The sequence below is a fragment of the Solea senegalensis genome, unplaced genomic scaffold (genome assembly GCF_019176455.1).
Source record: "Solea senegalensis isolate Sse05_10M unplaced genomic scaffold, IFAPA_SoseM_1 scf7180000014327, whole genome shotgun sequence".
Taxonomy (NCBI): Eukaryota; Metazoa; Chordata; class Actinopteri; order Pleuronectiformes; family Soleidae; genus Solea; species Solea senegalensis.
The window spans coordinates 1-26,692 of record NW_025321022.1 but is presented as its reverse complement, the minus strand read 5'-3'; the positions used below and the strand labels follow the sequence as shown (position 1 = coordinate 26,692).

At 42.3% G+C, this 26,692-nt stretch overlaps 1 protein-coding gene across 2 annotated transcripts; it reads right to left on the bottom strand.

Moving 5' to 3' along the window:
* Positions 1-25,619, bottom strand: LOC122761081 (regulator of G-protein signaling 12-like). Of its 2 annotated transcripts, XM_044016302.1 has the most exons (15): positions 25,259-25,615; positions 16,566-16,587; positions 10,400-10,569; positions 8,591-8,683; positions 8,284-8,427; positions 7,160-7,342; positions 6,913-7,063; positions 6,498-6,592; positions 6,128-6,340; positions 5,660-5,733; positions 5,435-5,561; positions 4,676-4,772; positions 4,486-4,556; positions 2,300-2,471; positions 1-2,028 (listed from the first exon to the last, which is right to left on the bottom strand). In XM_044016302.1, exons 1-15 carry the CDS (start codon positions 25,307-25,309, stop codon positions 1,445-1,447), a joined length of 2,247 nt encoding a protein of 748 aa, XP_043872237.1. In that variant the 5' UTR covers positions 25,310-25,615; the 3' UTR covers positions 1-1,444. The 2 variants fall into 2 exon arrangements, with proteins under 2 accessions (XP_043872237.1, XP_043872239.1); XM_044016304.1 differs by lacking the exon at positions 2,300-2,471 and having other exon boundaries at positions 1,888-2,028; positions 25,259-25,619.
* Positions 25,620-26,692: the final 1,073 nt, after the last annotated feature.

Below are 26,692 nucleotides of genomic sequence, written 5' to 3'. Positions count from 1 at the left end.
TCTATGGCGCGAGTTATATCTCTGAAACATTTATTTGATCTATTTACAGACAGTACAGTCAACTGAACAGAGGAGAATTCATTTCTACTGTGACACAACTGAAGGAGCAGCGTGGCTGCCTTGCAATTTCACAAAACGACTACAACAACGACGGCGGCCGTTTCCACAACGTAGACTATGTACAAAAGTTAATACTTTTTAACTGAGCGTAAAAATGGAAAGGACGTGGGATAAATTAATGTTCTCTTGAGAAGAATAGCACAGATTAAAGTAACAGTAAAAACCTTTTAAAACTTGAAACAGTTCCGACACGGTGCGTCCAATTCCTCGGCTAAAAACAAACTGCTGGAATGTGGCAAGAAAGCAAGGAATATGGAAAAGATGAAGACAAGTTGTACATGTACTCCTGGGTGCAGATGTTTGTGGACCTTTTGTTTCTTCACAGAGCAAGCGTGTACTGTGTGTGTGTGTGTGTGTGTATTTATAGTCTATAGAGAAACAGAGGTGCAAACACAGAATGTCCTGTGTTTGATACGATAAACAACAGCTGAGCAATAAACGCTGTGTTCCTGCTTGTATTTATGGGGCCCGGGCCCCACTGTGTCAGTGTGTGTGTGTGTGTGTGCGCGGTGAGCTCAAAAACATCATTAATGAGTTGTAAATAAACACACGATGATCCACTGGCAGGAGCAGCACTGTAGCCTCCATCACACACGACGGAAGAGAAGCAGACGTCATTTTAGCGTTTTACTAAACCACCTGCTGCATGGAAACCGACCTCCTGAGGGGGTTACTTAAGTGACTGAATTCAAATCAAATTTGATTTGATTTTTAAATTGGATAAAAATCTTACGAACATGATGAATGGAATTGGCTAAAGTGCATTGATAGATTCTGTACACAGTGGGGGGAGGGGGTGTTTGGCACTGGTCATCACCATTTTCATCCTGAGCTTGTCCGTTCGGTTTACGCCTCCAAAGACAAATCCACAGCAAGTCCTCTCGAGAGTTCACACAGATACACACCATGCGGGGAAATTCCAAAAAACTCTCTTCAAACCTCATGCATCCATTTTTCCTCTTCTCTCACTCTGTGTCACAGTACACGCTGGCACATGTTACAATATTAACAACTATACTGTATCTCCACTGATATATCACTATATCCAATGATAAATTATATGAACACTCGTTGTTTTTTTATTATTATTATTGTTGTTGTTGTATGGTATTTTACATTAGTTATTGTATATTTACACTATTTAGAAATATGTGACGTGGTGAAGTGAATGTTGTGGCACTGATGAGGCAACAGAGGAGATGTGGATGCATTCAGCCACAGACAGACGAGTGGCCGACAAGGATCTTCAGACTGACTTCAGGGGGGGTCGCTCTCCAAACCCGCTTGCAGTCAGGTGAAGGGCAGAGGAGAAAGTTCAGAAGTTTCACACTGGAAAGGTACCTGAGCTCGGCCGACCGTCCTGCGCTTGCTGTTGGGGTCGGGGTTTGCAGGGAAGGGCTGAGGGAGTGACGTAGTTGAGGCTGGGACTGTTGATGTCCCCCTCTCCTACCAGAGTCAGATCAGACAGTGTGTCCTCCTCTGGCATCTGGACCGGTTCTCCTCTGCTAGACTGGGGGTGGATGGGGGAGACGGTGCCAGGGAACGGTGGGAGTGGTCTGGATTTCCTCCCCTGTCCACTCTCAGTGCCCAGTGCAGAGTCCAAACTCTGGGACTGATGGCTCGCGCTGAGCAAGTGGGTGCCGCCTCCACCGCAGCCGCCTCCACCTCGATCATTGATGTTTGTCTTATTGCCCCGGCGACCGCTGCTAGGGAAGCTGCCGTTGTTTGGATGACGGGAATTAGGGGTGGAGCAACTGGGCTCGGGGTCATAGGGAGGAGGTGCAGCCTGGTTAGTTGCCACTGGCGACAGGCGCAGAAAGTCTGGAAGCTGCAGGTCGCTTTTGTTTAGCAGGCCTCTCTGGTCGTCTGCTCGGTTGCTCTGAGCTTTGGAAATGAGGTCGAAGAATTCTGCACGGACACACGGACACACATGAATAATCACACAAAATAACACGTTGAAAACGTTGATGGTCATTTAGTAAACATGCAGAGGAGGGTGTGCTTTTATCAGTGAGACAAGTCAAAGCTACATTCAGTGTGAGCGGAAGACTACATGTAGCTAGCTAGCTTTGAAAGCATTTTGGTGCTGCTTCTGCATCAGTGCCAACAGGCAAAAGGGTTAGTGTGATCACAGCAGGGAGAGAGAGAGAGAGAGAGAGAGAGGTTGTTCAGTCTTTACCTTCAGCTTCGTCTATATTAATCTTTTTCTGCTTTCTTTTTTCCGGAGCCTTGTGCGGAGAGACAGAGTGGTTGGGTAAGACCAGGCCTCTTGGGTCAGGGCCTTGCCTGGCCTTGCCATTTTCCCCACGGGGGTGGGCTGAACCTGTTTTCCCTGATGACCTGTCCTCCCCCTGAGGGCCACAAGGAGAGCGGAGCAGGGCGTTAGAGCCCTGGTGAGTCATGACGGGCAAGTATGGGCACAGGCAATGGCAACACGTGGGAACTAATGCTACTAATGACAATGATGGAGACATTTTTTTTTTTTGGAGAGGGACAACTGAAATAAGATCGATAATGACTTATGAAATGATTTGACTCGTGTGATTAAAGCTGCAGTGCGTAACTTCCAGTGACAATGAACTCTGACAAGCAGCACTTTCCATTATACAGTTACAGCAGTTCTACTCGACTCAGTTTGGCATCACGCGCGTCGTTCTCCATGACGTCATAGTACCTCCTCAATGTGGGCGGGGTCGCCATAGCACAGCAAAACTGCTGTGACGTATGTTTCATACGCGACAATGGAGGACATCAAGGTGACGCCGCACTCGGTCTGTGGACACACCACAGCCATTTACGCTCGCTGTAACCCACTCGTAACATGGTCTGGTGGGTTTTTCTTTGTCCGGTGACGACACTCTCTGACCAATCAGTGGCCGGCAGTCTGTTGACGTGATCATTTTCGTATCGGCTAAGCTCAATTGGGAAAACCTCGCCAGAACACGTGTCAAAAAAAAGCAGCGGGTGCCAGGTACTATCACAAATGGAAAATAGAGTTGAGTCCATTCAAGTCGAGCAGTGCTACAACTGTAGAATGGAAAAGCCCCACAACAGAGCATTTTCATTACTTTAGAGAATAGAGTAGAATGGAATAAACACTCCTGAAACTGTGAACAACGGGAGGAAGCTCTGTAACCATGTTTCTGTGTTAAATCAAAGCAAATGGCCCAACTTAATTGTCTAATATCATTTGCCAGAAACCAGAAGTCTGGTCCTGCAACTAATGATTTCTTTCATAATCCATGATTGTGTCGTTTGTTTTTTAATCGTTTGGTCCATAAAGCGTCGGAAAATGTTGAAAGTGTTTCCCAAACCACCAACCAGAATTATTCAGTTTTAATTGATGATTTATTGATTAATTAGATGATGATTCATTCAGTGATCCACTAGCAATCGAGTAATCGTTGCAGCCCTACACAAGTCTGTTGTGCAGCTCTCTCTCCTTTTATTTACAATACTACAAATGCACTCAGGGTGCACAGATGTCCCTGGCAAGATTTGCGAGGTATTTTGTGCGCCACAAATCTTAACTAATCCGATGATGGTTTGAATGCAGTGGACATTTGTTTATATTTAAAAGTTATGCACTACAGTTTTAATAATCAATGACATTCACTGCAAAAATGACCTGGTTTAACTTAGACATACATACAAAAGATAAGAGGGGTGTTTTTTTAATTTAAATAACCATATACTAGGCATGACCAACACGTAGGCAAAGAAAAACACACACCACATCACCACAGAGAGAACTAACTACACACTAGAAGCCACGCTACTGCCCCTACGGTGGGAGATGAAGCCTCACGAAATGAATAAATGACCATTTTCACAGGTGAAAACCAAATAACAACACATCGCAGAGATGTGAGAGAGCGACCACCACCACACCACCAACTGCATCTCTAACGAGGAGCCTTTGACGATAGAGAGACCCAGCAGATGCGAGTCTGCAAGGCCGGGGGGTTATATCGTTGAACTTTTCCGGTCAGTCGTGTTTGTTTTGTTATGGAAGAAAGAGAACCAGCAAACCAGAGAGCAAAGACCATGATGCATTCGGCCACAGGCAGACCACAGTGACGGGGACATGAGGAACCTTTGTGAGTGTGACGAGGCTCTCGGCCCCCACAGCAAAAGTGCACAAATAGTCACACATAGCCAGAAACACACACATGGTAACACCTGAATCGTTTTGGGTTTTTTTTTGAACACGTTGCAAACAGACATGGGTGACTGAGGACAGCAAGAGAGACACTTAGTAGCGTGACATCTTCAACCAGGAAGTGGAGACATTGGCTGGGTTATAGAACATTCCAGAGCAGGAAGAAAATAGTTAAAAATAAAAAAAGTCGGAGGACATCTTACTGTTGTCGACTGGTTTCTACTTGTCGAGGCTGAGAAGAGATTCTTAGACGGACCTACTTTCTGTTTGTCCGCTGAATGAAGGAGAGAAAGCAGAATTTGCGAGTGTGATGCAAAAATAACGATAAAGGACACAAATACAGATACAAGAACAATGTTAAATGTTTTCAAAAACTGCTTGTGCGTTCCTTACCCTTTCCAGGAGTGTGTTCTGCTGAATCTAACACCACACGCAGCCCGTCCAGGTTGGATATAGGAAGACCTAAATCTAAAGGTTCTGACTCCCCACTCTGCATCACACACACACACACACACACACACACACACACTTAATACAATGGATTTTATTTTACCTTTCAATACCCAATCCAGTGGTCAACGGTCTTTGTCAACATTTTGAATGGTACACCAAGGGAAGGGTCTAAAGAATGGGACAGTTTGGGAATGGAGAGCTGCAACTAAGGATTATTTTCATAATCGATTAATGGAGTAATTGTTTGCTCCATAAAATATCAGAAAACTTAAAAAATGTGGATCAGTGTTTGTCAAACCTCTCAAATCTCTTGTTTTTGTCTACCAGAGTTTTAATGATTTCTTTGTTATATGGAGCAAAGAAACAAAAGAAAATATCCACATTTAAGGATTTGTCGTGAAAAAAGCTTCAAACCGATGAATTGATTATCAAAATAGTTGACAGTTAACTTAGTAATTGATTAATAATCAATATATAACATATAATAATTAATTAATCGAGTAATTGTTTCAGCTCTAACGGAAACGCAAATAAAATACCGCGCAGTACCGTTCCACTCGGTGGAAACAAGGCTTCACGGAAAGATGATCAACCAATTAGACTGCAATCAAAAACTCATGAGCGAAAAGTAGTCAAAACGCAAACAGCGCCTTACTATAACTAAGACTTTAAACCGACAAAAATGACTGAATGACTTACGATGCGTGCTACCAAGTCAGAGAGGTGCAGGCCGTATTTGGCAACCACAGGCCTGAGGACTTCTGTCACTGGCTTGGTGGGTTTAGCTTTCAGGCCCACAGACCGGTTGATAGGGACTAAGTCGAGTCTGGAGAAGGAGAGAACAGAGTCAGCATTTTTTTCTCGTAGGTTTCTGTTGCAGTAACCTGACAATTCAGAGTTGTGTGACCCTGTACGCTACTGTACCTGAAGAGTGTGCGTTTCTCTAGTCTGAGGTCCCGAGAGCATAATGTCATACAGTCTTGGTCCAAAACAAGTGGCTGATAACAAAAAAAAAGAAAGAAAGAGCAAAACAGCAAAGTTTGAAGTTAACTTCACAAGGACCAGAAAGAAGAAGAAACTGCTGCTCTCTGACTGATAAAAAAAAACTTCACCTTTTAACACAACATTTGTAGTATTGAAATATGAAGTTTATGTGACTCGTGTGTTAAGCGCTTACAACCAAAACAATCATTTGAAAAGCATTAAAACTCTAAATAAGACTTCCCTGTAGAGTCACACTGTAATGTGCTCATATATAAATAATGATTAGTGCAGTTTTAAGACAACTTTAATAAAAAAAAAAAAACAATTTATGAAGAGAGAGAAACATGAACCAGATCTAATCATGATTTTTCTGCTTCAGTGACTGTGGTTTAACGCGGCGTGAAATACCTTCTCCCCTCCAACCAGAAAGAGGTCTATAGCTGCCAAGTTGATGCAGAGCTTCTCACAAAGGCCCAGGAGTAAGTCCCTGATGGACACGCCAGACCTCAGCGGCACGGGACAACATGAGCCGTCCGGCAAGCTTATGTTACACTGCCTCAAGGGGGCGCTGCCTCCTCCGCGCTCAGATGACACTGTTACTGCACCTCGGGGAACATCACCCTGCGTGAAGGAGACAGAGACAAAGACGGTGTTAAAACAACGAGACAGATCATGGGACAAGCAGAAGAAATCAGACAATACTCTAAATCAATCAATCAACCGGCCATGATGGGAAAGTCTAAACTGATCGTGTGGTGATGTCACTCCCCGGGCTGACCTCATTCCTCGCTGATCCTGCTGGCCCCAGCTCCAGACTGGCTCCCGATGACAAGGAACCCTGTGATTCACGCCGACCATTACTGCCAGAGAAATCTGAAAGATATTAAAGCTATGAGTGTCTGTATAACAGAGACAACAAGCGAGAGTGTTCCAAATTCCAAACTGCTGTATCAAACATGGACTGGGTTCATTTTTAAAAACATAAAACCCTCTCACATGAATTAAATAGCAGGATTGCTTCCAGTGTTATTGAACATATGGCCCCTCATTGTGATTTCATTGTTCAGCAAACTGCAATTGATTAAACCTCAGCTGCAGTTGTGTGCTGTGCGCCATTGAACCCTCGTGCAGTTGTTTTCACATAGAAGCTGTTTTCCACAGACTGAACTCATGTAATGGCAAAAACTACTGACTGTAGTTGAAGTCAGCCAACTCCCGCTTCTTGGGGCCTTTGCCGAAGCTCCTGTTGCGGGACCAGGAGAAGAACATGCCTTTCCTCCGGTCCCCCGAGTCGTCCCTGCTGTCGTCATTCAAAGACCGACCAGATTTGCTCTTTTTGTCCTCCTGTAACACACAAAGGACAGGTGCGCATGACGACTGTTGATCAGAACTGACACAAACAGACAATCCCCAAAATGAATTGATTCAAATTGTTGTTACCTTCTTGGGCGTAGAGAGGTTGGAGCGGTCGGAGCCGGTGGTGCTGTGCTTGGAGGTGGGACTGCTGGGGATGTGGTAAGGGTCAGGCAGAGGCCTGCCCTCCACCTCCGCCAGCATACACTCCTGGTACAGCAAAGACTTGAGGAAGCGGGTGTAGCTGTCAAACTTCATCAGGTTAAAGATCTAAAGGACAGGAAGGGACGAACGAATCAGGGGACTGGGAGATGCACGATATTGGACTTTTTGCCGATATCCGATATGCTGATACATCAATGATGCCTGATGTACCCGACTGCAGAGGTCATTTAGTCTCTCCTGACGTGTAATTAACATCATATTCTGCACGTCACAGCAGAGATATATATGTATTTTGCACATTTATATTATAGTCCACCACCTGTATGATAATCTGACATAAATAAACTACACTACAAGATCTTGATCGTGTGTGTGTGTGTGTGTGTGTGTTTGAATTGTAAAAACACTGTGGGTGTCAGTATGTGGCCAACCTTGTGACTCTTATCTGAGTTTGAACATCTGAGCTCAGCTGGTGAAATCAATAGAGCTTTTCAGGAACCCCCCCAGAAGCCATTCACATCCCTGATGCTCGACAGCAGGCTCAGAGGAAGAGTAGACCTTATGCTCTTTGAGCACACAGTGCTGTAATACTAGTACATTTGGCACATTTGACTCTCTAAAGGTAAGAGTCTTCTCGTGTCCCGCTCATGAGGAAGTTTAGAATCATCTCATCGCTACTTAAATGCTCCCATAAAGACTTCTGTTACCCCTCGACTACTCCGTTCATCGAAGGATTGTCCAAGACAATCCAGACTCTTTCCGTGTGCCGTTCCATGCTGGTGAAATGACCTACCGAGCACTACCAGAACATCTTCAAGACTCTTTTGGAAAACCCAGTGTCCTAGCACTCACGACCTCTTCTTCTGCACTTGGATCCACTCTCGCACTCTCACTCTCTGTCAGTCCACCGTTCCTATCTAGTGGATTTCTTTCCAAGACTTCTTCTGTGTAGCTTATTCCTCTTTTGTAAGTTGCTTTGGATGAGCGTGTCTGTTAAATACTTAAATGTAAATGGGGTTGGTGTGTGTATTCGGTGCAGTCCCCACCTGCAGTTGCTGCTCCTTGAACATGTCAGGTCGGGGAGCGTTGAGGATGTCATCGGCGAGCTGAGCCTGACTGTCTATGTTGACAGGTGTGGTGGCTTTACTGGACAGGAAGCTGTTATAGATCTCCCTGGCACGCTGAGAGAGCTGCAGGGTGATGGAGAGGTTGTTCAGTTCAAATAAAACATGGTGAGAGAGAGGGGGGGGGGAAATGGGAGCGGGTTAACGGCTCACAGATTGAGCTCATTATTGTTAGATGGTTACAATTGAGGATGCATTCTGTGGCCAAATAATGTCTTGCACGTGTTACCTGCTTCTTGTCATTCTCCGGGATGTGGCTGAAGAACTCACAGGCCTGCCAAAACAGGATATTCTCCTCGCTGAACTCCTTCTTTAAGAACTCCTGTCGTGAGAGGGAAAAGGTGGATCAAACATGGGAGGGAACATTTCACGAACATATTCTTTTTTTTATTCATTTTTGTTGCCTTTTGTCAGTGTTTGAAGAGAATATAGATGTAAATGCACTATAATTAAACTTCCTGTTCAACAAATCAGTAAAGAAATTGACATTTTCACCATTTTGGCGGCAGTTTAACGGCATAGTGAACACACACAGTGTACAGTGGCAGAGCTTTTCTGTGTGATTTTGTATCCAGGGAAGACACATTTTCAAGACAAAGACACCTCAGCTAACAAGCAGTAGGTGCTGAGGATTTTCATATCATTACAGTGTTATGCTAAACAGGCCAGCTGACAGTCCTGCCTGTGCCGAGGACGAGATATTCTGACACTAGTCGGAAATAAATGAATATTTACCATTTAAAAACAGGGCTGATACTGTATTCTGTCTCCTCCTCCTTCCCTCTTCTCTCTCCCATGCTCTCCTCCTCTCTGCTCCATACTGTCTTTTCTTTTCTTTTTTTCCCCTTCCTCCTCTCATAAAGTTTTTTATATTGGATATTTTCATTCCATCTGTGGAATTTAGTGCACTAGTTGACTTTGTCTCTTCTTGATAGGAGAAAACCATGGTAGACAAAATAAGCCTGAATAATTGGTCTCATCATCACCTTTTTTTGGACAATCCCTCATGCCTCTACTTCCCTCTTCTCTTCTTTTTTCTCTTCTGTGCACCGGACATGCGCTGACCAGACATTTTGACATTTTACTCGAGCGGGATAAATTAACTGAAGTCAAACGTTGTGTCAGTGGCCAAACCATTTTTGTGTTTGGGGTGGGGGTGTTCTCCACCTCTATTTCAAGGACAATTCTACACATTCTTTCCACAAATAGGCCTATTTTGAACAATTATTATTTTAATGGTTTTATGGTTGGAGGGCCCACTTCAGGGCCCCCTCCCTCTACCATGGGCGGCCTAGGACAATTGACCCGCTTGTCTCCCCCCATTGGCGGTGTGATGCTAAATATGTATCCAGTCTAGTCATCACGCCATATTTTTAGACACAGCTAAGAGAGAAACAGTTTTCAGTCTTTATTCCATAATTCTTCCATAATTCTTTATTCTACATTTATATATATTTGTTTCAGCCACTGCTTTACAGGGACCGCAAGTACAGCTGTTCACATGTGTACGTGTCATGGATGCGTCTTGTGACCACATGTGATCAGATCTGGCTTCACCTGCGGTGCACTGTTACATATAAACTGACGTCATTTCTAAAAAAAAGGTAAATGACTGACCAGTAGAGATCATGAAAATCACACGTAGAGAGAGAAGAGGGAGGAGCTGAGTGAATTAAAGCTCTAATCATGCTGCTGTGTTAAGATCTTGGCAGTTGTTATAACTAAATCCACATGTGGTTGCTGGGAAGTGTAAAACTATGGTCAGATAATGGAGGAAGCCGTCTCTAACACATCCTGAGGACAGACTGGGGGAGAATGTGGCCACAAATCACCTGAGGACATGCATTAGACGTGTCCAAAAATGATATGGCACACTTTACATTTCAAACGTGGCTTTTGTAGGTTTTCTTGTCATGTGACAGTGTTGCCAACACTGTCTGGCACAAACAAACCCAGTTGTTATGTTGCCGCACAGAGGCTAACCTGGGGTTATTGTTGACTCCGCAACAAGATAAAAGTCATGTGCTGTTTGACGTACCGAGAAGTAGCGGACTCCCACTGGATCCTGCAGCAGCCTCTCGAAGCAGACAGCCCAGCTGGCCACTCTCCTCTCTGTGTGGCGCCGGTGGCTCTGGACACTGGGCAGGCTGGCGTTACTGTTCAGACTGTTGTCGCTGCTGCAGCCCTGCAGCTCCACGCTGTTCAGCTCTGTTCACACACACACATCCACACAATCTCAAACAGCTGTACAGTAGAAGGGATCTTCATTCATATATATATATATGTATGTATATATATATATGTATATATATATATATATATATATACATATATATACATATATGAATATAATATATATATATCTGTACCTGAATTCTACGCACACGTTTAAAACAATATGATTTTATTATGACATGGCCTAGATTATTTAATTGATTTAATATCAATTGTGTCTAAATTCCTATGGCCTAAGAAAACACAACAACAGAAGTAAAGAGGGATTCAAGAGTATTTAACTTGCTATTTTTACAAGTGCATTGTTTTGTACAGTGCTAAACTGCATTGCATTTTTTGTGCAAAAGTGTTGTGCATGAATGATCAGCTGTAAACACAGCTAATGCATGTAAGAAAAGCTTTGTGACAGACAAGCAGGAAGACAGCGGCACAAAGAAAAGGGGAGTAACTACAGTAAAGGAGCCTCAGGGCTGCTGAACTAACAACTGGGCGTCTAAATCCAGATAAAACTAATGCGCAGAGAAGACGCAAGGGGCCTCAGTGGGAAGGGGCTGGTTTTGACATCGAAGCTCATCTGTTTAAAATCATTGACAAAGATCAGCCTAAGATTCTTGACAAAGGGATGGCTATAACAGGCTAGTTGATGTTATCAAGACCCAGTTTTAACAAATATAGTGATTTCTGTCTTCTTTTCATTAAGACTAAGAAAATTCAACTGATTGAGACTTTGGTTTTAAGGTCAGGGGCTCAAAATTGTGGGACCACACATCCTAGTGGGGCTGCTGCCGAGGAGCATTCCAACATGGACAAAGTTCTCAAACTTTTTATTCAAAGTACCACCTGAGAAATTATTGAGTATCTTGAAGTAACACTGTTATCACCAACATCAAAATACAGTGGTGTAAAAAGGCCGAGCAAAGTCAGCTACAGACTTTTCACAGGAGGCAAATTTATTCCCAATAAGATCATTTGCTCTCTCATCATCCTCATCTTCCTCACATATACTCACACACACACACACACACTGGTTTAGTGAAATTAGATTAAGATGGAGAGAGAGATAAGGTGAAAATTTTATATATTAGTTTCATCGTCTTCACACTCCAGTCAAACTTCCTCAGCTCCACTGTGATCACATACCCTGGTATATACAGCAGAACAGTATTTCTGTATTTTCCTCCAAATACCACCAGAGGGGGCTTGTGTGTACCACTGTTGCTAAACGTACCGCACTTTGAGAACCCTGGTTGTAAATAAACTCAAGGAGCAGAATCCTGTCCCGCCGACAGCTTAAATCCTGTGTGATTAACAAAGTCACACTCCGTGGGTAATTACAGTGATTTCTGCTTTCGTACGACTTCCCTCTGCGTAATGTTATCAATGACAGGACATCACTGTTACTATCTATAACATCCTGGCTGGTTACTATCTATAACATCCACTCCTCAGACTCCAACTTGAGCCACTACAAAAAAGGTGATCTGCTAGTGTGAATGAGAGGCAAACATTTATGCAAGTCTTCTCTGAGCCATGTTTCCTGTTCAGTGTCACAGGAACTGGAGTCCTGTCACCTGTCACACAGACAGATCACGTCACATCATGACATCCATACCAAACTATAACAACCGAGTCTCTTTCCATGATTTCCTGTGGTGGGACGTACATGTTTTTGCTTTTCTAATTAAATAAAACCCAGATCAATGGCATAATCATAATGTTTGTTGTTCACACTCCTCAAAAGAGGCTGGATTTTTACATTGTTAGACGTCCCATCATCTGCAGTGAACGGACTTTCAACTTTTTTTCCCCTCCATCAGCTTCTTAATATAAGTGATCTTGCCTGAGATTTGTTTATTTATGTGTGGGCGGGGCTACATCATTTCCCTCCACATTTAGGATTTGGTAACATTTGATTCAGTTGAATGGTGTGGTTTTATCTTATCCACTTTACATGCCATTTTCTGTCCAAATGCATTACTTCAGACTTGTTGTGTGGGAAGAGCAACATGTGAGTGCATCAAGCCTTTCTTTACCGTGTCATTTATTTAGTCATGAATATATAAACGTTACAGAGATGTGTGCGTTTGATTTAAGGGGACCTATCCACAGAAAAATAAAAGGGAATTTCCATCGTTATGTTTTCATAACTGTGTAATAACTTTGAGCCACTAAATATGCAAATGGATATTTAATTGGCATGTCTCACACTATATTGTAATGGAGAACCAACCAAATGGCAACGCCAATACACACAGGGTCAGCTAATCTAATCTACAACCTGCAGGTGGTCGCTACACAATCCACCTCTTGAGATCGGGGGACTCCTCCTTAACTTTGGTAATGCTTTAAAGAATTTGAAGCTCGCAGACATCCAACATCAAAGACCTTGGCTGTCAATATTTGAAAGATTACCGCGTCCCTGTGCCTAAAAGCTGCTTTTACTTTACTGAACAATCTCCAGTGCTTTCGCCTCACCTGGGTAGAGCTGCTAAGAGCCTGTGTGGTGCCAGAGAGGCAGAATTCTTAGGTGAATTCAGGCCCCTCAATCCAAACTTGGCCCATCGGGACGTCTCACATCAACACACACTCGGCTGAACACTCATTCCAAGACACGGCATAAACACTCACTCACTCACAGCTGAAAGCATTATGGAGAGGAAGAGAGAGGAGTGTATAAAAAGAAGAAGAGGGAGAATGAAGGAGAGATGTTGGAGAACCAGAGACCACAGACAGTTGGGGCTTAATGTACATTGCGTACAGACAGACAGACAGACAGACAGACACACACACACACACACACACTTTCAGGAAGGTACAGTAATATAAGCACACACAGGCATCAAGATCATGATGACATCAGCTCCAGGCTGAAGGCCACAGTTGTTCCATGGAGCAACTGCATGTGTTGCATCCTCGGCTGTACTTGACAATAATGCAGAGTTGAGTGAGGTGAGAAATAAAAACACCACACCACAGCACACACACACACACACACACACACACACATATAGAAATATTGATGAGGACCTTGTTAAAGGCCACAACAGGGACGATAATGAGCCCGTGGCCCTCACACAGCTACAGTCAAACATACAAACACACACCGCTCATTCTAGACCGACAAAAGATCAACAGACCGTCAATGGGCAGACATTTGTCAACTTCAGTGACCGATCATAACTCGTGGTTGCAATATGGTATGACATTAAATGTGATTTAAAACAATCCTAAGTACAGTGTTAAAAATCTGTTATTTTTTGAAAAACTAAACACTTCAATGAAACTGAAAATGGAGACAGCCAGTAACTACAGGCAGCAGTGTGACTCCTCACAGACTAAGGTTTAAACTTAGAGACATACGTCACATATTGTAAAAAAAATTGATCTGTCTCCAAAGGGGACACAATAGCCTTCAATATAAGAATAAAAGGAATGTTGACACAGAGTTCAACTTCATGCATCACAATCAATAACTTCTTCAAATGAAGAGACTATAATATGCAAAGAGACACCAGGAATTCCCAGTAACTTTTTGTTAAAGCACAGCTTTCGCCCAAGTTCTCAAATTTTATGAGCTGAACAACTGTCATCATAAAGAGTTTGATTTGGGGGTTGAAACTAGTACTCGATTATTACTCGATTACTAAATTAATCGGCAACTATTTTGACAATTGATTTATCGTTCCGGTTTGAGTGTTTTAAAGGAATTAAAACAAGTTTTCTGATTTTTCAGCTCCTTAAATGTGAATATTTTCTGGTTTCTTTGCCCAATAGAACAGAGACATCATTAAAACTGAACAGTTTATGTTTTCTGGACAAAACAAAGACATTTGAGAACATCATCTGTTCTAGGTTTGAGAAACACTGACCAACATTTTCTGACATTTTATGGACGATTACTCGATTAAAACGAGGAAATAATCGACAGATTAATAGTTGCAGCCTATTTGATTGATTTGTCACACTTTTGAGGATTTCTCTTTTTATTTCTCTCTAGAACTGTGTTGCTCCTTTAATTCCTTTAATTTTCAATTCATAATTTATCCTTGACTGAGTATGTTTGTCACCATGTGCTGTGCTGTATGCATCCTCTACTACACTGCATTAGTCACTGTGTTATCAGATTTATGAAAAGAGGCAACATAGTTTATAGAAATACAAAAAAATCTTACATGCTTCATTATACCACTACATTATAAACTGAAATCAAGGTAGGAGAAAACAAAATCTTTATATATTTCTATTTGATTCATTTAAATAAATGAATAAATGAGGTTACAGTTTGAACAACCACCTCACATATATGCTATCACGTGACATTCAGGAAGGAGAGTCAGCTTTCCACAGACACATGGTGTGAACTGTTAACACCTCTAAACGAGAGCTGATTGCTGTCGTGTTTGCTGTTGATCCTTTTGTCCTGCTTCTCACCTCCTCTCCTCCTTTTATCAGCCGTCCACAGTAAACTGTGTCTTTCATGTGCACCTAATGAGGTGTTAAAACACCATTTCTAATCGACTTGGGGCTCGTTCACACGAGAAAGACTTTAGGGAGAATATGCAAAAGTCTTTTATCCACACCGAACCGGCATCTTGGCCCTAAGACCACGTCCAGACGTAAACGGCACGAAGCGTAAACCAATCTTTTTCTTTGCCGTTCTCAAAAAAGTCCCCCGTTAAGACGACAAACGACTCAAACACTGACAGGACAGAACTGTGAGTGAACTGTAAGTCAAGAAGTGAGATCCATCTAACTGTATTTACAATCACTGATCTGTTTTGTTTATTCAAGTTAAAATAGGTTTAGTTTTCTCCTCTCTTTATTTTACGATTCAACACTTTTTTTTAACCCCTTTTTGTGTGAAATCTCTAAAGACATGACGTGTTCTAATGACATCTAGACTGACTTTAGTGACTTTTCATTGACAGTAGTTGGTAACACTGTCATCGTTTTCCTAAATTATCGTCTGCGTGCCGTATGCATGGAAACACAAGGTCAGCGTTTTGAGATTTTCCCACTCTGGGCAGCGTTTTCAAAAAATACCGTTTCAGGTCCTAAAACGCTGTCTCCGTGTGGACGGAACGACTCTCTGACAAAAAATAATGCATATTCACCTAAAGCCGTATGGACGTTAAACCCGTAAATTTCATTTGGCTTATTGTATGCTTATAGCATGACATTTAAAGGAATTCTATCAAACAATTACACGACTATTAGTCATCAGCTAAATTCCATGATCGTGACATTAAAACTCCAAATGTGGTACAAAACAGCAGATATATAGATGCCATGTTACCAGACACACACTTGTGTTATTTGGGGGACTGCGTTGGAACGATGTGTGATATTTCTGAGATGAATGCAGGCCCACTTCATACTGGAGTTTGTGCCAGGTGTGTGTGGCTTTGAGAGAGAACACCCGTTTTTTTTTAAATGTATACATTATATTTTATAACCTTTTTGACACAACGACTTCTGTGTTAACGCACACAACACCACAACTCTGCCAAAACATCGCCACCATTAATCCAATGTGTGTAGTTATGAGCACAAGTTCTGACAATGTTTAACACATTCTGTAAATATCTCTATCACAAACACACTCGTTATCATTTAATAAAAGCAAAATGTCAGCCTGACTTATAAATGGCACGCCACTACACTACTAAGTGCTCATGTGCAGCTATTACTTCACAGAGTTTGGGGCTATCTTTAGGTTGCAGCTTATCGTCAGCAGAACGCAAGCAGAGGTGAGGCAGAAGTTGAACAGGTCAAACCAGATTCCCTGCTTTTTAAGTGACTTTAATGATTGCACCGCACGGTAGTGAAGTCCACTGCGGGCTTGAACGTGACCAGGAGAAGTGAGCCGACACAATAATGCCAGACATACTTTTAAGTTGAATACATTAGGAAGTGATGGGACTGAATTTACAGTGGTCAGAGGTAAAGAACGTGGTATGTCTACTCACCTCCATCGGAGACTGCGGCCGACTGCAAAAAAGCACAGAGAGACATGGATTAGGATCAATCATCACCCACATCAGACACATTCAGACAAGCTGGGACATGACATGAGGGCGAAGAGGCAGCTGTCCTGGCACGTTCTTTTGGCCACATGGAGACGGAGACTGAGTGACTGGTGTTTCTCACAGGTCCTGGCCAATTATCTCTCTCTCTCTCTCTCTCACTCACTCACACACACTTTCACATCATAACACAGGGAGGTTAGTGCATTCATTGTCTTGTGTGTGGGTGGGATCATCTGTTAACTGGCTGCGCTTGCTCTGCAAGAAAACCTCCTCCTAGGGGTGGAGATTACTGCTCTGTATGTGTGCACACATATGTGTGTGTGTGTGTGTGTGTGTCACACATTCCCTCAGGTTATTTTTCATTACACAAACACATGTTTAAATGAAACTTGGTTTGGACTTGAATCACATTTTCCTTACAAACACACACACACACACGCACATATCCCAGACATGCTGAGCTGGGATGAGATCATTCAACACAGACATCAGTAATGTAGCTAACTCTGGAACATAGTTGAAACACTCTGTGACTCAGACAGACTGAAAGGGAAAGAGTAGACAAAAGGAAGGAGACAATAAAAAGTAGAAGAAACAAACCAGAAAGAGACAAAATCAAAGACAGGGCAGTTTGTCATATGAAAGAAAGAAGAAGGATAAAGAGAAAGGAGAGTTTGGCGCAAGGTTGTCATAGTTTGAGTTAGTTTTAAAGGAATAGTTCACCGGGGGAAAGATGTAAAACTGGGTCATCTATGTAGTAGAAATGTGAAATAAATAATATTTTCAAGAAATGATGTGGCAAAACGATCGGAGGTCAGTTCACAAAACAAAGAAGGAAGACATTTCTCGACTCAGGGGAAACTGAGGGTCAGAAGCATAATTATTCAGAAATACTACCACTATTCTAGTAATACAAAGCTAAATGTACATTGGTGAATATTCCTTTAATTCGTTTTTAGAGCGACAAAATAACGAATGTTATGTTTAACTGTAGTTTATATTTTTTGTTAACTATAATAACCTTGGTTTGGTGTTTTTTTGGTTTTCCTTTACCCTGAGAATGAACGTTTTTACTGGCTGATGTTAGACCAGCTCTCTCAGTGACCTTTGATAATGACTTTATGACCACTCATCTCATTTAAGAAAGGTTTTGTATAGAAGACGACAGATGTGCTGTGATGTTGCTTTAAAAGTTGAAGTTCTATTTTAAAACACAAATAAGTAAACATGGCAATTTGGAGCAGCTGTGGATGAGTGGGAGAGGAAGTCATCTTCCAATTGAAAGGTCAGGGATTCAATCCCCGGCACCCCTCGCCATCACACCGATGTGATCTTGGGCAACATGGCGGCTGTGTCAGCTGTATGGAAGTGGGTATGACAATTTAATCAAGTTAATCACCTACTTTGATAACTGTTTTTTTTTTTCAAATAATTAAAACAAGCTTGCTGATTTTTCAGCTTCTTAAATCATTAAAACTGAATACATCTGACTTCAAAACAAAGACATAAAAGAACATTTTAATTTTGAGGTTTGGGGAATCACAGATCAGTGATTTTATGGATGGAACAAGAAATCGAGAATATAATCCATAAATGAATTGATTGTGAAAATAATCTTTAGTTGCATACGCTGAATATGCAATTTATAAATGTATGACTACAAAAACACTATTTAAATACAATTGTTAGTGAATCGACACATAAGGATCTCCTACTGTAGATGACTCAGTGTTTCTGTGAGATCATCATCATCTGTGAATGATGTTCCTGAGAGCTCGTGTAGTTTCTTCCTCATTTCGGGTTACTGAATGGCACCTGTTAGTGTTTTGGCAATCGAAATGAAGAAGAGCCAAACCAACTGGCGTCCTGATGAAAACGCCCGACAGGAAATGATACATTATGATATTACATTCAGATTAAACACTGAGCAGAAGCAGCAGCAGCAGCAGGGTGTTCACACGCCATTCTTTTATCCTCACAGATGTTTCGTTACTAATGGAGAGGGAAGTGCTACCGCTCATGAAAATCCTCCAAAATAATATTATTGTATAAAAAAATAAGAACCACTAACCCTAAGTTAAAATAGCTTTATTCCTGCAGGGAGAGACAACTGTGGTAATATATAACAGGGTGGAGTTTTAAGAGGGCATGTGAGTGAAAACTGCCAACAGCGATATTACTAAAAGTGAAGCCAGTGCTCGAGATAGAACCTTCTACTCTCATGAACTTAAGTTTCCTTTGCTGAAACACTTAACTGTAAAATTTATTATGTTCATTTGAAAACGGCATTTTCTGTGTCTTCATTTTCTGGTTCTCCAAATCAGAAGTAAAGTGTGTCCAAACTATCTTCTGAAACATCCAATGTCTATGTCAAAATTGAAAACCTCCCCAAACTCGGCAAACATGTGCTTCAAATATGAGTCCTGTCCCTCTTTGGATCCACATACTTTTCTCAGGTTTGTATGAACTACATACAATGCCAATATTGTCTTATTTATTTCAAAGTGGGTTACTTTAAATTTCATTTCCCACAAACAACGAAAGGACAAGGTCTACATAATTATTTTAGTAAGAACTTTTTTTCTCTCCACTTTTTAAGAGGTTGGGTATAAACAACTACAACTTATTGTAGTTCTTAAATTTCATGAATGCAACAATCTGCATAAAAAACATGATACATTTTATCTTTATGATAGGTTTTGCCGCTCTACATAGAATTTATTCAGGTGGAAAGGGAACAAAAACAGATCTTTTCATACTAAAGTTTGCAGGCCCCGAAACATGACAATGGTTTTCCATAAACACGGCATTGCTTTGCAAGGGCAGCCCATGGCCAAGAGGAAAGGACTTGTAACTGGAGGGTCACCGGTTCAAATCACCGAACAAGGGCTGGGGTGCCTCTGAGCAAAGCAACCAATCCCCAATTGCTAATAACTAATTCTAATTCTAAGAAAGAAATGACCTCATCCACATGAAACCCCCTAAAAACAACTTTAGACGCTGCTGTACATATGTCAGCTGACTTGGCAATGTTGCCGATGTGGAGCGCACCTGCAAGTAACGCAAGTGCACTGTGTACAAAAAAATAAATTAAGAATTAAATAAAAGCCATAAGCATCTGAACACAAGAAGAAGTCGATGATGTTGACTGTGACAGAGATGAGCACAGTCATGTGTAAAACTTTAAAGCTCCTGTGTGGAATTCTGAGTATTTACCAGACACACAGAGGAAGAAGTCTTCTGATGTTTGTTCATATGGTGCTTTGGTGAGTTACCTGCTGTAAATGTAAAACATTGGGTAAATAAGATCACCAGGGAGTCCCCAGTAGTGTGTGGAGAAAAACATTTTTTAATTTTAATTTAATCTAATAAAACCAAATAATAAACTTATTTGGTCTTATTTTGGAGTTAAAGATTGCTCACTTAGTGGGCCCCAAAATGAAATTCTGCTTAAAGGCTTGGGCCGGCCCCGGTGTTAATAATACAGATTTCATCCAGGAAACTTGGGAGCTGCGGGTTGAAGGCAACAGCAGCAGCTGCTGTTTGCACATGCAGGCACATATGCATAGTAGCTCTTCAGGGAGCACTTGATTTCACATTCGAAAGAAGAATCAAAAATCATTAAAATTAAAATACGATAGTGAAGTCCTACGAAACGTCCAGATTTACTTTCAATAGTAGGATCCACTTCAGAAACCTTTCATTGGCAATTTTTAGCCAGAGTGAGTGCAACTTTATGGAGCACATGGATTGTGCTGTGTCTTCAGTCGTGACATAAAACGAGGCACTCACACAGACATGAAAACAAAACACTGCTCCACTGAGTGAGAGGGAGAGAGTTGTGTGTGGAGCTGATATATTTAATCAACACAGTGAGAACTTGTTTGACAATGGTTTGAATGTAGCGGACATTTGTTTTTATTTAAATGCATTTTTAAACTTCTCTGTTAGTAAGTGTTTACGTGTTAACACTGTCTTTCGCATGACAGTCATGTTGATGTATATATAATTGAAGCAAATAAAGATGCTGTCATGTTATGGCTGAGCTTTGATGCACACACTATGTACAGTACATGTAACTAAATTGACCTCTTGACACAGCATATGTTCTGATCTGATTCATGTGCATCTAGGCCATCTCCTCACATGAGCCAGTCTGTCTGAGCCACATGGCACAGCAGGCATAATCACTGGGATCAGATATTTCAGACTGTTGCATGAAGAGGAGCGGTTGGCACCAGTTTTTGATTTGACTTTATAGCAACTGATTGTGGGTGAACCTTCTCCAAAGGTTACCTGAGTCACCTGAGCCTCACACTGATTCAAATCCCAAACATCTCCCGCGTGTTTTCTGTCTCCGGTGTCTGGTGTGTATTTCACATGTGTTACAATATGATATGTGTATTACATGGGTGTTGCTTCCAGTATGAATACATATGGCCAACATCTGTTAGAGATATGCCTTTTGTTTGTAGGCTTCATTCTTTGGTGGATACATATGCACGCGTGTGTGCTCAGCTCTGTGATCACTTCCAGGCATACTTGGTGGTGGAGAGGCTTGGCCCCTGATTGAGGCCCCACATCCCCCTCTCCTCTCTTTTTGCGCCTCTAACTTCCGTCTAGACTATTCTCCGACTCACTCCTTTAGTTTGTTCTTTTTTTCTCCTCCCCATCATCCTTTGTTTGCTACCTTTTCTCCACTTCTCCTTCTCGCTACCTCCATCCTCAAACCTTCCCTCTGTCATTCCAGTTGTTATTCCTCTTCCTCTTCCTCCTCCTCCTCCTCCTCCTCCTCTCCTGGCAGATCCAGGTCATTCCTCACAGGCCACAGGGAATGATTGGGGTTTTCCAAACTTTCCCTCAATTCCTCGCCCTGACCTCATATTCACATTCAGCTGGAAAATGTAACCGCCTTGATAATATAGAATCATAGTATCAGATACATCACGCGCAGCATGCAACAGAGTCCTGCGCCTTCAGAAACCCCCATGTGCGCTCCTTTCAGATTCCATGATTTCAAACTTAACAAGTTCTAAACAACCAGAGCAATACGGGCAATATAAACGTACGGCCACATCACAGCGTTGGCACCAATCATTCAGTACATGTATAAGATCAACATAGAAAAGTGTCACAGTGGTGTCAAAGCCTGACGGCTATGGTTTCCACATAAGTGGAGAAGTTACAAAAGAAAAAATAAGTGTTTCCAAGCAAACCCTCAGGGCGCGTAGCAAAGAATAAAGCTGCACAAAGCTGTAGCTAATGATTTCTTCTTATCAATGAACATGTCAACACACGCACGCACGTTGTTTGCCATTTGTTCAGTTTGAGATGAGGCATGAAAAGCCATTACGTGGAGGGCAGACACTTTGACAGTGACACAGAACAGCAGTTATTACAAGTGACAACTCTAATGATACAGACTGGTTGTCTTCGTTCAATTATTTGCATTTCTATTGCACTCGCACGCACACCATGAGTAGAAAGCCTGGCGGGGATGATTTTCCACCGCCGTTACTGCAGTGATACTATTTTTATACATGAGAGAAACACAATTATGATATGGATTCCTTCAGAGCAGTAATTAAATATAATACCTTACAGTTCAAGATGAATTTTTCCTTGTTCTCTGGGAGACAAACTAGACCCGCGCCCCCCCTGTAATTATCAAACTCTAAGAAGCTCTAAGAAAATGTTATGCTTAATAAATGACTCACACAACTGTTGATGGTGTGATCAACAACACAAATACACAATTGTACATGTTATTATATTAGATAATATCTTATCTACTGCCCATTTTCATTTACTGGTGTATCTTGAAGGAGATCTCGGAATGGCCAGAGAATGAATAATTTCTGTCAGGATGATTATTTTGGTGGTGTGGGAAGTGCAGTGCTCAGAGCAGTGAAAACAGTGGAAGTGTTGTGGACATTTCTACACTGAGGACACGTTACTGCAACACCCACTTTAACTAAAGATAAGAGGGCTGAATCACATGTCTGCACAATAGCCGTGGACAAAATTGGTCGGAATTAAAAAGGCCAGGTTCATTCTTCATACGCACTCAACCCTTGTTGGTATTTGTGGCTCATTATAGTTTCTGGAATTGGGGAGAAATCTGATTTGCAGCAGCAAAAATGAATTATGGACATGGACAAGCACAAAAAAAAGTGTCCTATTTGATTACATGAAGTTTAAATAACCAGATTTTCTGCACATGTTTTGTCTGCAGGTCAAAACATGTTCAATTATGTACATCCTACTCCTTTCAGCTCCCTAAACACAAATTGTCACCTTGAAACCACATGCCAGCTCTGTTTACACTGAGTTTGTGTATATGTGTGTGTAGGGAGTGGTTGGTCACTGTGTGAACGGGTCCCTTGGGCTTTATTAGCCGTGACTAGTGGGAGAGGGATGGCTTACATCATCTGTTATGAAGCCTGGTGAGCGTCAGGTTCAAACTCTGCCTAAACACGGGGGCACAATTTACAGTCCATCATTCTCACTGTCATCACAATATCAATTGTTAGAGCAATGAAAGTCTTCTCGACCTCAAGTTTGCAATATATCCCCTGTAAGGTATGTGTGCTTGTATGTGTTACCTCTTAAGGACCTTTCCTGGCATAAACACTGACCTTGTCAGGACCAGTAGTCCTCATGGAGACCAAAACCTGGTCATAATGAGGCAGAAAATACTTTCTGAGGAAAAGGTTATGGTTAATGTCAGGGATAACACTTTGTTTAGGGTGTCTGTCCAAATTAGTGGACGTTAGCTGTGCAAACCTGTGTGTGTGTGTGTTGAGTTTCTGCTCTTGTGTTTTGTAGAATGTGACACAGAGCAGTCAGTAACATGTAACACATCAAGTAAAATATGTCTATCTATGGAAGAAACAGTTTGGGATAACACAAGCATTCACACACACACACACACACACACACACAAAGACAACACTGTTTATACCAGATGAACCTATTCCCGGCTGCTCCATCACTGAAGCTGTAACTGCCACCTTATATAAGGAATAAGCATCCACTCTTTTATTAGCGTGTTAGTGAAAGAGACTGGAGCGGGGGGGGGCATCTCTTCAGTCTGCTCAAGTGCCTGTAAGCACTGGCACGGCGACAGGAGGCCACACCTATAACTGAACAACTCACACACACACAACACGACACACGCTGTCCTTAAAAGGTGACTTAGAATTCACAACACAGATTTCCCGACTGCACGCGGGCAAACACTCTGAAACACACTCACTTTCAACCGAGGAGGAAGCTGCGTCAGTGCGTGCATGCCTGTGTGTTTACTTTTGAATATGAGGTGAATAGTGGCTGCCATTGAGAGGAGCAGTCAGACCTGCCAGGATCGGAAAACCATTAAAACCTTGCTTAGCTTTAGCATGTCTGAACGGTGAGAGGGAAGGATGAGGTGAATTAGCTGGTTAGGTAAAGGTTAGAAAAAAGATTCCAAAAGTCAGACCAGGTTCTGCAGGAGTGAGGACCAGACCCAAACCACGCATTTAATAAAGAAACATGTCAAATCCTCTGTGACCATCTCTGGAATTCTGGCATGAAGAATCAATATCGACTAAAAAAAAAGGGAATGCAGATAACGTTCACTCCTGGAACAATGGAGCCACACAGGAGAGGTGACTCAGAGGCTGAGCGACTGATGAATGTCTCTCACTTGGCTCACACCCTTAAACTCACGACTGTCAGGCAGACAGAGCTGGGAACCAGATGTAAACAGCAGTCGGATTGAAACACACGCGCACACACAAACTCTCCGCTGCATTAAATGAAGTGAAAGAGCGCTGATTCAGCTCACCGTTCCATTGCCATTACACATTGTTTTTTAAAGCTTTTGAGGTGAAACGTACAAAAAACACATGAGGGTTAAAAAGCTATTTCTGTCTTTCACCACTATTCTCAATCAGTTTTCGGTTTCTGTATCTCTTTGTCTCGACCGCCTGCTCTGGCCCCGAACACATCTGGCTTTGAGAGGAAGAGAAACAGCCTGGAGCCAACGCAAACTCCTGTTAGTCTGTCTTTCCTCCTGTCTCACGTCACCTTTAAACACACACACACCCTTTGACAGTGACCACAATGTCCAGTTATTGTTAAAAACACCAGAAAGGATGAGCTGTTCATTTTTAACTTCTGACTGATTTATCTTCCCAAGATCCTCCATCCACTGTCTTCACTCTGCCACTTTCATCCATTTATTTCCTCTCTCATATGGTGTGTGAAGGACATGGATTCCCTTTATTCTTCCACACTTGATACTTCCATCCCTGCCCGTCTTTCTCACTTTTAGTGACCGAAACGGCACAGGTTTTCGCTCTTGCTGTCGCTCTCCCTTGTTATTTGTAAAACAGGGAAGTGCTAAGCCATGGTTCTGGTTGAATTGCCGCCAACCAGGAAAATTGCTGCTGAATTTGTGTTTCCACTCGTGACACTTTGGGGTGGTGTAACAGCCAGACTCATTTGACTAATAAATCAGGGAACGCAGTTGTATTTCAGTTTGTTTCTATTGACACTAATAAACAAATAAATAAGTAAGTAACGACACAAGTAAAATGTCTCTTATGAGTGTGTGAATAAGAGAGCGTGTGTGTGTGTATACTACTCACTGTATTGAAGTTCCAGACCCGCTTGAAGGAGAGCCTCTTCCTCAGGCTCATCCTGCTCCTCTCTCACAGAGGAGGAAAGACACGGTGTGCTCACTCTACATATAGGAACTACACAAACACACACACAAACACTGACAGAGCTCCTTCAAAAGCTACTATCTCGGGGATGGATGAGAAAATTCATCCAGACATCTAACTTGGATGGACCCATTCCTCAGCACACACACACACATATATATAAATTTAAGGAGGTGTGAAGTAAACCCTGACTCTTTACATACCATGTCTCTTACTACATGATACACCTCTCCCTCTTGCTCTCACACCAAAACTCCACACACTCAACTGACAGACTGGGGAGGAAGTTCCATTCTCTCTCAGACACACGCACGCACGCACGCAGCCGTGTTTCCATAGTGACACTCCCCCATCGGGGCAGCAGTTACAGAGACGGGGAGGGAACACGGGTCAGCCTGCCAATCACACTGCAGCACAGCTCTCACCTCTCTGCCTCCCTCCTCCTCGTCTATGTTCAAATCACAGTTCAGCAGGATCAGGTATGAATTCAGATTCAAATCAAAGTCATAACAAGTGGTTTAGGAAATAAAATGTTTGTCGCTTAATAATTTCACAGGCAGAGGGAGAAGAGAAGAAGAGAGGAGGGAATAAAATAAGGGGAAAAGTGCATCTTTATAGAGTTAGTGCATGTGGCCTGAAGACTACACTTCGATCCCCTGATTTCCTGTTTTGGAGTTAAGAGTTTCTATTAGACCTTCTCTTACGAGACAGACAAGTCTTTTTGTATCTCACCGTCTTTGACTGCGATGACTCAACTTATACTAATGTTGGAAATGTACAGCGTGTGTGTGTGTGTGTGTGTGTTCAACCTGATCCAGCACTGTGGGCTAATGTCTGTGGGCTCGTTCATAGAATAATGCATAAGCTTTAATACTTTGATACTTTGCATTATTCATGTGTGAGAGTCAGAGAACCCTCCAAGAACAGACTGAACGCTTGTGCCATATGAGTAACCAGCACTCAAACTCAGCCCAGAACACACACACACACACACATCTGTCAACACAGTGACAGAGAGAAGGGGCAGAGCGCCGACAAAAGATAAAACTGACGTTTGAGTCAGCTACAGTAAGTCCACATACAGTACAGAGAAAAGGTGGAGACCACGACAGACAAAGAGAGAAGAAAAACAACATAGGATGAAATATTTCTCATGTCTCACTCTTTGGCCTATAATTCCTGTGGTCTGGCCAGGCAGCTCAGTTTCCCTTGTGTGGGTGTGTATGTGGGTCGGTGGGTGGGTGTGTGTATCTTGGATCATAGTACTTTCTGAGACGTTCAGCATAGAAGGGAGACAAATTCTTCTGTGGATATCAGATGATAGTAGGACTACACATGGACAAAAGACACACACTT

Coding starts and splice junctions, on each gene's coding strand:
- LOC122761081 (XM_044016302.1), bottom strand. CDS start 25,309: ATGAGCCTGAGGAAGAGGCTCTCCTTCAAGCGGGTCTGGAACTTCAAT. Junction 16,588..25,258: donor GGGTCTGGAACTTCAATACA/GTGAGTAGTATA, acceptor GCTTTTTTGCAG/TCGGCCGCAGTCTCCGATGG. Junction 7,064..7,159: donor ACCTCTCTACGCCCAAGAAG/GTAACAACAATT, acceptor TGTGTGTTACAG/GAGGACAAAAAGAGCAAATC.